Source organism: Hemitrygon akajei, chromosome 10 (assembly GCF_048418815.1).
Source record: "Hemitrygon akajei chromosome 10, sHemAka1.3, whole genome shotgun sequence".
In the NCBI taxonomy this organism is placed as follows: Eukaryota; Metazoa; Chordata; class Chondrichthyes; order Myliobatiformes; family Dasyatidae; genus Hemitrygon; species Hemitrygon akajei.
Window position 1 is genome coordinate 165196330 of NC_133133.1, and position 13839 is coordinate 165210168.

General features: G+C 37.4%; 1 protein-coding gene across 9 annotated transcripts in view; it reads right to left on the reverse strand.

The window, feature by feature from the left end:
- The window catches only part of ppfia2 (PTPRF interacting protein alpha 2), a 334142-nt gene that overhangs the window by 94915 nt on the left and 225388 nt on the right, over positions 1-13839 (reverse strand). For all 9 annotated transcript variants that reach the window (XM_073059619.1, XM_073059615.1, XM_073059617.1 and 6 more), the window contains 2 exons: positions 7602-7736; positions 4422-4505 (listed from right to left, as the gene is read on the reverse strand). In XM_073059619.1, the coding sequence (XP_072915720.1) occupies positions 4422-4505; positions 7602-7736 (219 nt within the window). The remainder of the gene's footprint in view (positions 1-4421; positions 4506-7601; positions 7737-13839) is intronic.

Here is a 13839-nt window from a genome sequence, read left to right on the forward strand (position 1 = left end):
TATTATCAATATTTGTTGATGACAAAATAAAAATGTAGTATACTGTAGTTTGGAAAAGTCTTAGGTACAGAAATAGAGCTAGAGTGGCTAAGGCTTTTGAACAGTACAGTATTTGTCAGTGTAGTGTGGAGACTGAGTTTGTAAATGTGGCAGGAGCAAAGGACGATGGGAATAATGAGGGTGGAGCACTGCAGGATGGATGTGGTACAGGTGGCAGTGAAGGAGAGCCAGGCCAAGGGGTGGTGCAGATGCAGATACACCCATCGCTTACTTACTTGATTCCAAACAATTGGTTTATTGATCATTACAGAATGTCTCTCTGGTGCTTCCCACACCCTCCTTCTCCCTTCACCTCTCTTGTCCCTCTCCCACTTTCAGTCCCCAGTAGAGACCCATATCAGAATCAGGCTCATCATCACTCACATATGTCAGGATTTTTTTTTGTGGCAGCAGTACAAAGCAATACAGAAAAATACTACAGTACAGTTAATCAGAATCAGAATCAGACTTTAATCGCCAAGTACCTGTGCACATACAAGGAATTTACTTCCGGCAGATGTTGTCTCTCTGCTCATAACAATAATAATGATAAATATAAATGAAAATATAGATTATACATACAGGTAGTGCAATCCAAGTAATAGTTAGCCGACAGTTAACCAGCAGTTAACTGTTCAGCAAAGTGACCGCAGTAGGGAAAAAAGTTCTCCAGTGCCTATTAGTCTTAGTCTGGAGGGATCTGAAGCACCTACCAGACGGAAGCAGATCAAACAGTCCGTGCGCAGGATGGGAGGAGTCCTTTATGATGTTCCCCACCCTCTTCTTAAACCTGGAAGAGTACAGGTCCACAATAGAGGGCAGGGAGGCTCCAATGATGCGCTCGGCAGTCCTCACTGTGCGCTGTAGTCTGGTTCTATCCTGCTTGGTGGCGGCTCCAAACCACACAATGATGGAGGTGCACAGGACAGACTCAATGACTGCAGTGTAGAACTGCAGCAGACATGAACAGAATGAACAGCTGAGAGCTGAAATTTCACATTGAGAAAGTCATAAAATGATGTATTTTGTCAATACAGGTTAAGTGACACTGTTATAAAGAAAGGGCAGATGCCGAGAAAGGGAGATTTCTAATGAGGCTGGAGCTATTGAGAGAGTGGCAAAGCATGTGGGATTTTGCGTATAAATAGTGGAATACAAAAGTATTGAGGTTATGTAGAACCTTTAGAAAGCACTGATCACATATCAACTGGAGCATCGCATCCAATGATGGTGACCAAACTTAAGGAAAGATGTGAGGATCCTGGTGACGATGCAGAAAAGATTTGTTAATATGCTTAGAATGAGGAATGTCAGCTACAAAGTTCAACTGGGGAAGTCAGGATTGTTCTCAGAGTTTGAGGGTTGAAAATGTATTGATGAAGGGATACAATATCATGACAGGTTTAGGCAGCGTAAAGAGGGAAGAGGAATTCCTTAGGCCCTGAGTGAAAATACTTTCCAGGGCAAGAGAAAAAGATAAGAATGCGACTGACTGGATTGATCAACAAAATGTGACCGTAAATCTGGTAAGCCAAATGGCATCCTTCTGTGCATTAATGACCTTATTATACAATAGTTTCAAATTGAATATCAGATATTTAACTGGGAAATGGCAGCACATTCAGGATTTACTGATTAACAGATGCATTACATCTGGTAATATGCTCTTCTACTGGATTAGAGTTCCAACTTGCTTAAAATTCCAAGTGTTTATGATAGTGATTCACCTCTAATCTTATGCTAAATTAGATCTACTGTAGAAGTCAAGATGGTATTAATTCCTGTCCACTTTCACTATTCCATTCTCTCTATTTCTCATTCTCTTCTGCATCTGTTGTTCAGATAAGGCTTTCCATTCTAGGACTTCTGAAATGTCTTCCCTTTTCAGGAAACCCAACTGACAGATCCCGTTAATTTCAATGGGGATTTTAAGGCTATACGTAATTATGATACAAAGGGGAAATTAGGAACTATTCTTCTTTTTGATTCAATTTAATGTCTTTTGAGATTCATGCCCTTCCTAAAAAGACTATGAATGTAAAGACTTTTAAGAATAATTATACACCCTCAGAGAGTTGACAGCAAACCAGGGTTAGCCTTTCATAAGCCTTTAATATTAAAGGCCCTATCACCACTCAGACTATGAAGCTGAAATCAAGGATGTTTCACATCTAAAATTAAGTGTGAGAATGGTGAGACTGCAGGAGATTATATTTCTTAAGTGAATTTGGCATAAAGATTCTATTATTATTATTATTCTAAATCATGAACTGAATCTTAATTCTCAATGCATTTGAAGTACTGAACCAGCTGGCAAGCCACAAACCTAAAGTTTTCAACAATGTATTTATAGGATATAATTTATGCAATTCACAACCAAGTAAATTGAGTTGACAAGAAACAACAATTCAATTTCTTATCCACAATTTAAGTATATGTAGCAAGATGAGATGGCTACAAAGCAGTGGAGAAGAAATGGGCAGAGTCCATTTAAGAGAGAAATCAGGAAGGCTAAAAGAGGATATTAGGTTATTCTGGTAGACAAGATGAAAGAGAATCCTAAGGGCTTCTATAGATGATTCAGGAGACAGATAAAGGGTCTATACAAGGCTGAGGCAAAAATGTAGCGAGGCCATGAACTATATCCGAATTATGGAAAAGGAGGTGCTTGCTGTCTGGAGGTAAATTAGGGTAGATAAATCACCAGAGCCTGACAAGAAAGTCACAGAAGTTAGTGTAGAAATTGCAGGGGCACTGGAAGAAATACTTATAATGTTCTTGCTATGGGTAAGGTGCCAAAAGATTGGTGGATAGCAAATATTACTTCGTTGTTTAAGAATGACTCTAGGAATACACCAGGAAATTACAGGCCAGTGAGCCTGACATCAGTCATGGATAAATTATTGAAAGGTATTCTAAGGAACAAGATATATTCAAGAAGATTACCAAGAAGGTTTATGAAAGGAAGGTCATGGATGTTGTCTTCATGGACTTTCTCCATGGATTTTAGCAAGGCCCAGGAGTCTGGTCCAGAATTTTAAGTCCCTTAACATTTAGGATGATGTAGCATGTTGGATACAGCATTGGCTTAGTGAGAGATGACAGAGAATGGTAAGTAGATGGTTGTCTCTCTGACTGGTGGCCTATGACTAATAGTGTGCCACAGAGATTAGTGCTGGGCTCATTGTTGTTTATCCTCTATATTAATTACTTAGATGATAATTTGGTAAACTAGATCAGCAGATTTCTGAATGGCACCAAGATTAATGGTGTAGTAAATGGAAGAAGTCAATCAAGGCTTGCAGTGTGACCTGGATTAACTAAGAAAATGGGCTGAGAAAAGGCAGCCCACTTAATGCAGATAAATATGAGGTGCTGCACTTCGACAGGACAAAACCAGGGTAGGATTTACACAGTAAATGATAGAACACTGAGGAATGCAGTAGAACAAGGAGATTTGGGAATACAAATCCACAACTCCTCAAAAATGGCATCACAGGTTGATAGGATTATAAATAGAGCTTTTGGCATATGGGCCTTCATAAATCAGAGCATTGAGTACAGGAGATTGGGATGTTATGTTGAAGTTGTATGATACATTGGTTAGGCTGAATTTGGAGTATTTTGTACACTTCTGGTCATTTACCTACAGGAAATATATCAATGCTTGAAAGAGTGCAGAGGAAAGTTAAATAAGGATGATGCTGGGGTTTGAGAATCTGGGGTATAGGGATAGTTGAATAGATCAGGACTTTATCCACTGGGGTGTAGGAAAATGATGGGAGATCTTATAGAGGTATACAAAATTATGAGTGGTATAGTTATGGTAAATACATGCAGAGCCTAAATCTACTCCCATACTGTATGGTCTTATGGCCTTTTCCCCCAAGCTTGGGTGAAACTAGATCAAGAAGTAATTTGTTTAGGAGAAAGGAGAAATGTTCAAGGGGAAGCTGCAGGGCATCTTCTCTCAGAGGGTTCTGCAAGTGTGGACTGAAAAATTACAAATGCCACTGCACTCTTCATGAAGGGAAGGAGGCGAAAGGCAAGAAATAATGGGTTGGTTTGCCTAACTTCAGTTTTGGTAAGATTTTACACCAGCTCCTTAGTGGAGTTAAAAATCGCTCTTATATTTTTACATTTCCTTTGTTTTCAAATAGGTTTAATGGAGTCACATTGTTCTAGCATGTAAAGTTTTGGAATAGATAACATCAAGTGCAATTGAGGAAGTAACATTTTTCAAGCTTCATGGCACAACCAATACAGTCACCGGCATTTATATGAATACCTACATGAATAAGTGATAAGACATGCAAAAATGGAAAGAACTAAAACAGCAAGAAATAGATTTAAGTATTAGTAGCAGATTCTCAATGACTTACCCTTTGCAGTTCCTGATTCTTTTCTTCAAGTTGAGTCTCTAGATGTCTCAAACGTTCTTCTATGCTACCATGCCTTTCTTCAGCCTACAATGCAATTGAAAGAGCTGACTAGAACTCTTATTTTATGGAATTGAAATACCTGTTATGAGTACTTTTCAACTAAGAAAAATCAGGCCAAGCTCAAGCCTACACTTCCTGTGCACATGATTATTCAGAGTTAAATAGGCAGATGAAAAGCATTTTGGACTCTAAAGCCTATATTACACCTGAATGTCAGCAATATTTTATTATACATTTTAAACATAGTTTTACGGGTGCTAGGTTCAGCCAAATATAATAACTGGACTTGCATGATTCAACCACAATCCTGCTTTTTAACATTGCTCTTTGAGCACAAAGCTGTACAAGATTGTTTATTGTAGTTCTTCAGTGTGTAAAGGAGAATGAAATTTTTTTTTAAAACACTATAAATATAAATGTTAAAGCAATCTTATAAAACACAATGTATCAGTAACTGTTCTATACAGAGACTAATAGTATGTATATAGAGACGCTAGGTGATGTGTATGTAGTGGTGGTGGAGAATTGGTGGGGTGAGTTAATCAGCCTGGCAGCTTGGGAAAAGAAACTGTTTTTTAGTTGTGCTGGTGTGGATGCTGCATAGCCTCTTTCCTGATGGGAGTGAGGCAAACAATTAATAAGCAGGGTGGGTGGGATCCTTCATGATATTATTGCCCTTTTCCTGGCAACTTTCTGTAAGTATGTCTTTGATAGAGGGTATAATGATGCCATTAATACATTGGGCAGTTATAACTACCTGTTGTAGAGCACTCCTGTCCACCACAGTGCAGTATCTGTACCGCATTGTGATGCAGCATGTTAGGATGCTCTCCAATGCACATCCGTAGAAGGTTGTGAGTATTAGTGTGCATAGACCAGCTCACTTCAGCTTCCTCAAAAGGTAGAGGCATTGGTGAGCTTTCTTGACTATGCAGGATGTGTTCTGTGACCATGAGAGGTTGCGTGATATGTGCACCCTTAGGAGTTTGAAACAAGATGAGCTTTATTTGTCACATGTACAATCAATTGAAACATTAAGTGACATGCGTAGTTTGCTCTGGGCCTGTACTCAAGAGTTTAGTAGAATAAGGGGTGGGGTGGATTGAAACATTGAATTTTGAAAGGCCTAGATAGAGTGGATGTGGGGAGGATATTTTCTGTAGTCTGGTGGGGGGGGGAGGTCCAGGACTAGAGGGCACAGCCTCAAAATGGAAGGACTTCCTTTTAAAATAGAGACGTGGAGGAATTCTTTAGCCAGAGGGAGATGAACCTGTGGAATTCATTCCACAGATGGCTGTGGAGGCCAAGTAATTGGGTATATTTAAAGTGGTGGTTTAATTAGTAAAGGCATCAAATGTTATGGGGAAACAGGATTGAACATGATCAAATGATGGGTTGAATGGCCTAATTTGCTCCTATGTCTCATGGTCTGTGGTCTTCATGAACCTCATTTTTTAATTTCACACAATAGAACTAGCATTTATATATTGCTTTTCTCATTATCATTGTGACCAAATGCACTTATCAATTGATAACTTAAACTTTGGTAGGTAAACACAGCAAACAAATACACACATTGAGCTTCTGTAAGATTAATGGCCATTTTGTCTTTCATCTTTTAGTTGATGCATAGTTTTTGAGTACAATATCTTCCTAGTTTACCTTTGTACAATGTAATATAGAACTTGAATAAGTAGTTAGTACTTCAGTTTAATTACTTCTCTCTGACCATATGGTTCTCCTCTTAATAACACTGATCATATCTCAAAGTAACTGATGCTTTATGTCTGTAAGTTGTGGTTTGAATGTGAGGACATTAGAACCTGGAAAAATCTATAAATTAAGCCTTCCAGCAAAGTTTTAGTGGTAAAGTGAGAAGAAATCAATGGATTCTTCTGTCCATTTGAATTGTAATATTGTAATTTATTTTTACTCATTATACTGTATATACATAGAAATAAACAATTCTTTTATATAACTATTTAACTGGGATAAAACCAACATAGAAAGAATCTATATCAAGGACCTAATGTCTTATGCTGCAAAAATATGTGCTGGACATGAAATTAGAAATTTAATATTTATGATTTTTTTCAGGCATCCATTGTGGCTATCAAAGGAGGCACTGGGATGCTTCTGTAAATTCTCCTACGTAATATGACAGAGAATTTATGTGAGACATAGGCAAATTTGCTAATGGGTAAAAGTACACAAGAACTTAGAAACAGAACCCATTTATAGATACAAGGTGCAAACATTCTGGCTGTAAAAATAGAAACCACAGATAGCAAAAGATAGGAGAAAATAAACAGAAAAACACATAAAAATATAAAGCTCCTGCTGAATGGAAGAGATACTCCAAAAATTAAAAAGAAGCATGAAAATAAAACAGCATAAGATATTGAGATCAACTCAAGATATCTTGACATTTATATTGGGAGAAAGAAAGGGATCAGAGGTGCAATTTGGCCCCTTAAAATAGTTAACTGTGATAATGTAAATTAATGAAGAAATGGAAGACAGGTTTAACGATAATTTTAAGACTGAATTTATAGCAGAGAGAGAAAAAGCATTGACAAAGTAGGTCCTATCAAACAGAATGCTTCATGGAGATGGTATATGTAGGCATATTCAAAGTAACTGCAAATGGAATTGAACCTTATGCAATCATCAGTAAACATCTCCTCCGACCTTATGATAGAGGGACAGTTTTGATAAAGCAGTTGCAAATGACTAGGCCAAGGGAATCTTTACCTGGTCTCCTTGATGGCTACACTGGATTTAAAGCTGTCTGAAGGTTAAGGACAGAAAGCTCTCAGATTTAGTTCTTTAGACTAGGTTAGACCACAGATGTAAAGAGAGCTTTCCAATAAGGCACCTTTACTTCTATTAGATGTTCATAAAAGCATCTAGGCTTCAGTAAATGTCCAGCTTTTATATATGACTGTTTTCTTATTTCAGTCAATACAAATTCATATTTAATAGCTTAAGTAAAAGCTTCAGGGATAATTTATCAAGTATGTTACAGATATTTTTGAAGTATTATAATGTCAGTGGGGGTTGGGGTTTAAGTGTCCTTAACAAGATGGATTTTGTAATATTATAAATACATATACTAACCTTTGTTAGGGCTGCAATTCGTTGGGCAAGTTCAGCTTCTACTTCTGGTAGGGTTTCTGCTCGCTTCATTGTTTGCTGTAGCTTTTGTTCAGCGAGTTCCAGACGTTCCTGTAACTGTCTATTTTTCTCTTCCAGCTAAATTCCCATGTAACAGAGATGTAAATATTTGCTTGAATGAGTATTAGTACAAAAGTTTCTCTCTCTATAACTTCTAATTGTAACATTTTACATTCATAAATAATGTATAATTAAAATTAAAAATCATAAATTTATTCAATAGAATATAAGTATTACCATATTTCAAATATTTTACTCTGTAATTTATTATAGACTTTAAAGTGGTATCCACTGCCATAAATGTTGTAAAGTTATCATAAAGTTACTTTTATTAGTGTGACATACTTATTTACACATTCTACAAATTAATTCCCAGTGCATTGAAAACAACAGTACTAGTTTAGGATAAGTGAAAATTAATAAAATTACTGTCAAAAGCCTGGATTTTGGGTGAATTGGGCCTGCTGCCCATACATTCCACTTGTGCTCCCATTAATCCTGAATTTACCTGTTCCAGATCCACATGGCTGAACTTCCTGGCTGAGATTATTCTAAAGCTGAATAAGATCAGTAGCAGCAGTAACTTAAACAGTATTATTGAATGGCATGGACTATTCAGAACAAATGCCACTTAAGCTCTTCTGGAACTTTGATGGATGGAAAAAGCCTGTCACCAGCTTTGCCAATCCTTTCTCCCCCCAAAGTCAAGTTTATTACCATGTATGCATAGGTGCAAAGAAAAACTGTCAGTTGCATCATATAAGGAGTGCTCGCAAGAAAAATAAAACTTTTACAGGAAAATAGAAAATGAACAAAAAGAATCCATTTTATTTCAAGACGATCAAAGCTGCTGGAAACACCAAGAGGCGTTCACTTGTCTCAGAAAACATAACTGCAGGGCAAGGCCTCAGGTAAGGAGGTCCTAAGGACCTCTATCTCACCCCACCAACCAGTATGCTTCAGGTTGGTGACTAGAGTTATTAAAGAAATCCACATACTACCTTTGGAAAATCACTGTGAGCAGAAGGGCAATTTCAGTTTAAGCTGGAATCAGCGATGGGCAATCAACCGCTGTGGCAGGACTTACACAAAATAACTTCCTACAAGGTAAGATCAGGTAGCAAAAGTGGCAATGACAATCACTCATGGATGAGATCAATGCCATTTATGCATATTTTGATAAGGAAAACAATGACACACCCACATGAAACCCCCACCAATCCAGATGACCCTGTAATTTCAGTCTCTAAAACCAATTTCTAGGCGTGTAACTCCATGCAAGGCATCTAGTCCAGAGAGCATACCTGACCAAGTGCTAAATATCTGTGTGGACTAACTATCTGGAGAACTTAAGAGCACATTCAGCCTCTTGCTTCTGCGGTCTTAGGTTCCCACATGCTTCTTTAATGCATCTGAAAGCCTTTGATGTCCATAACATTTTAAAAAACTATTCAAAATGAAATAAGCAACTGAAAAATTTAACTGAAACATTTTTATATGTTTTTAAATAATTAAAAAGATTAAAGCAAATGCAAATATTTGAAAAATGAAAATTGCCTCATTCTTATCATTGACATTACAGTATAAGCACATTGAAACAAATGGGCTTGTAGATCTCCAGGATAAATGTTGTGGAATTCCAGGAAGCTCCTACTTTACCACTTAATTCCACACAGAGTCGTTTCATGGAGCTCTGTTGCAGATCACAGTGGAGCTGGGTTAGTAAGTTCAGAACTTCTACCTTCACACAGAAGTACCAAAATTGCCAAGCTTCACCTTCAGAGTTCCAACAAAATAGAGAAAAATCAATGCCAGTATGTCTATTACATTATATTATATTATATTATATTATATACTATAGATTGGATTTACCATATACATAGATTACAAAGGCAAATTTCCAATCCTCCCAGTGCACTGGATAAATACAATGAATGGCCCACAGTAGAATGCACTGGCATTTGAGATTTTTATTCCTCTCAAATTTTGGGAGAGCAGCATTTGCTGAAGAAGTTCAGTAGAGAGGTTAGAAATTTACTTGGTTCAGGTTTGCTTGAGACTTTTCTCACAGGGTCAAGTGTTTGAAAATGTTTCACTTCTAATGGGAGGCTATATAGAAGAAATATAAGGTGTTGAGAGTCTGAGTCGAGAATCAATTGCTAAAAGGTTCAACTGTTTAGAAATGAGAAGGATTTTTTAATAAATAGGATTATGAGTCTTTAGGATTCTCAAGACCAAACTGTAAATGGATGTCACTAAGTATGTTAAAAGACAGGGTTCAGTGCTTTTGGCCATTGCCATAGATTGAAAAAAATATTCCTGGGGTAGAGGATCACAAACCATCATGCTAAATTCTAAAGAAAGCTCAAGGAGTTGAATCACCCATCACTACTTGTGTTTCTAACATTCTTATGCTCACCTCATCTACCTGTGAATATCCATGTTCTTATAACTGACTCAGTTCTTCATTAGAGCAGTTCTTCACCCTTCTTTGCCTATAATGACTTGAAATAAGTATAATCTCTTCCATGAAAATGTTTCATTATTATTTAGCTGAACTATAACCTGTGGAAAACAGTCTAAATTTGAAAAAAGTACAATAAACCTTTGATAATCCACCACCCCATAGATTGGCATTGTGTTTACCTACAGGTTCTGTTTCCTCTGCTCTCTTTAAATTCATCATGGTCCTGTTTCTTGCACTGTTTAATTACACCTGGGTCTTGTTCCCCAAGCTCCCTTTAAACAAGTTGGGCTCCATTATGATGCTATCTGAAACATATCAGGATCTAATTTCCCACATTCCTATTCAAACACATTGGAGCTCTAGTGAAATTCCCACAATCCCTTTAAATTCACTGGGACCCCATGCCAGCACTATTTTTTTTAAACACACAGAACACCAATTTCCATGGTCCTTTTAAAAATGTTGGGGCTCTGTTTTCCATGCTCCCATTAACATATCATAGCCATGTTTTCCACAATCCCTTTATGCACATCAAGTGTCTATTCTCACTCTTTAAATCTCTTTAAATTTAATTAGGTCTATTTACGATATTCCATTTAAATATCTCAGGGCCCAGCATCCTTAGCTCCCTTTAAATTTAACAGAGTCATGTTTCCCATCAATCCTTTAAAATCACCAGGGTCCCTATTTCCCACAATTCTTTTAAACTTACTGTAGCCCTGTTTCCTTTGAATCCTTTAAACTTCTTGGAGATTTACTTCCCAGATTTTCTTTTAATTCACTGGAAAATTTACTACATTATCATAAAACATCTAAAAATAATTGAATTAGGTGTATCATGGTGTAGAAAAATAGTACAGAAAATCTGCTAATTCGGCATCACCAACATTCAGTCAGATGATTGGAATTTAAATGCATCTATGAAAATAAGCTGTTCCTCTTTGTCTTATTCCCACGGCAATTTCAAAGTGATGATGTGGTCATGAAAAAGAATTAAGGAATGAAATGAAATTAAGAAATGAAAAAAGTTATAACAGTTAAAACAATTAAATTCACTTCTACTGATTAAATTAAATAAGAAACAAATATATATTATACCTTCTTTGCATCACAATTGTTTTCTCCATTAATTTGAATAGACTTGCAATTGATTAAATCTGGAGCAGAAATAGCAGGCCTTCCCAAAGTAAGATCTGAAAATCTGTATAAGTACATAACTCCCTCCCTGGACTCTGTGAAGAGGGTCATGGTGAAATGCATTTGGGGATGCATCAACAATCAACTGTGTAGAAGCTCGAGACTTTCACATAGGATACTGAACTTCCACACTGATATGGCAATAAATGGAACTGCCAGCATTTATGTGAGTTATTCAAGGCAATAGCTATGAACTTTTCTGTGCCAGTGCCAATACATCAACCTTCCTTTCATTATAATTGTTTTTATCCTCTTGCATGATTCTGGTGATTCCATATTATGTGTGGATTTATAACATTCACTCAAAATGCTACAGTGCTCCAGATAAATCCTTGTACAGAACAGGATTCACGGGTATATTTCTAATTAGTTGTAGTATTTCAGATAAGGATACTGTGCAGCCATTTACAAGTATACCTAAGAATATGCATCGGCCAAGTCTTGGGTATTTAGAGGCAAGAGTTCCTCTGCCTACTTCAACCACTAACTATCTGCTTGACTCTGAATAATACTTGGTTAATTTTTATTGGATTCTAACTATTGAATCTTGAGGCAACATTCACAAAATGCTGGTGGAACGCAGCAGGCCAGGCAGCATCTATAGGGAGAAGCACTATCGACGTTTCGGGCCGAGACCCTTCGTTAGTCCTGACGAAGGGTCTCAGCCTGAAACATTGACAGTGCTTCTCCCTATAGATGCTGCCTGGCCTGCTGTGTTCCACCAGCATTTTGTGTGTGTTGCTTGATTTTCCAGCGTCTGCACATTTCCTCGTATTGAATCTTGAAACAGCTTTGAAGATCACTGTCTGCTTTGTTCTTTGTTGCCAGTTCAACATAAGAGAAAAAATTCATTTTTTTTTCATCCTATTCTGTATGTTTTTTACTTGCATACAGCAACCTAATCAATTGTTCTGAATTGGTAACATGTACAATTCAAGTACATAACTAGGTGTTTGCTATTAATTGCTGATCTAGAATCAAGCAAAGTTACCATCTTTGTTTTAATGAAGTGATAGAAAAACATTGTTATCAAAATGGTAATTGCATAAACATTATATAAGACATAGGACCATGGGCTATTCTCCTAATTGAGTCTGCTCCACCATTGAATCATGGCTGATTTATTCCCTTTTAACTCCATTCCCCTGCTTTCTCTCCTTGCCATAAGACATAAGACATAGGAGCAGAGTATGGCCAATAGACTAATCAAGTCTGCTCCACCATTTGATCATGGCTGATTTATTTTCCCTCTCAGCCCTATTTTCCTGCTTTCTCCCGATAACTTTTGACACTCCTATAATCAAGAGCCTATTAACCTCTTCTTCACATATACCCAATGACTTTGTCTCCGCAGCAATGAATTCCATAAATTCAACACCCTCTCTCTATGTGTGGCTGAGGAACTGGTAGGGCTTCAGATTTCTGGATCTTTGGTGCCTCTTCTGGAGAAGGTAGGATCTGTACAAAAAAGGATGAGTTACACCTAAACCCAAGGCCGACCAATATCCTTGTAGACAGATTTGCTAGAAATGTTGGGGAGGATTTAAAATAATTTGGCTGGGGAATGGGAACCAAAGCGATAGGGTTGAGGATGGGTCAGTTGGTATACAGGTGGATGTAGTGTGTAGTGAGGCTGTAAGTAAGGACAGACAAATGACAGAGCAAAATTGGAGTGTAACATGAGGGCAAAATCAAACAAAAAGGGTGATGATTACAGGACTGAAGGTGTTATATTTGAATGCATGCAGAATATGGAATAAACTAGTTCATCTTGTAGGGCAGTTAGAGATTGGCAGGTAAGATGTTGTAGACATCACTGATTCATGGCTGAAAGAAATCACAGATGGGAGCTCAACATTCAAGGATACATATTTTATATAAAGGACAGGCAGATAGGTAGAGGAGATGGGGTGGATCCGTTGGTAAAAAATGAAATCAAATCCTTAGAAAGAGATAACATAGGATTGGAAGATATAGAATCCATGTGGGTAGAGTTGAGAAACAGCAAGGAGAAAAAGACCCTGACAGGAGTTCCATACAGTCCTCCGAAAAGTAGTCAGGATGTGGTGTACAAATTTGAGAGGTAGAAGCATAAGTCAGATGTACTGTATCAGTATCACAGTGAAATAAAGGGAATTACAGAGGCATGAGAGAGGAAATTGCCCAGGTGGATTGGAAGGGGATACTAATGGGGATGACAGCAGAACAGAGCTGGTTGAAGTTTCTGTGAATAGTTCACAATGTGCAGGATAGTTAAATCCCACAGAAGAAGTAGTTCTCAGATGGCAGGGCTAGGCATCCGTGGCTGACAAAGGAAATTAAGGACTGCATAAAAGCCAAGGAAAGGGCATATAAGGTAGCTTACCGAGTAGGATGATGGATGATTAGGAAGCTTTTAAAATCCAACAAAAGGCAACTAAAAAAGCTATAAGAAGGGAAAAGCTGAAATATGAATGAAAACTAGCCAATAATAAAAAGCAGGATACTATAAGCTTTTTCAGTTATATAAAGAATAAA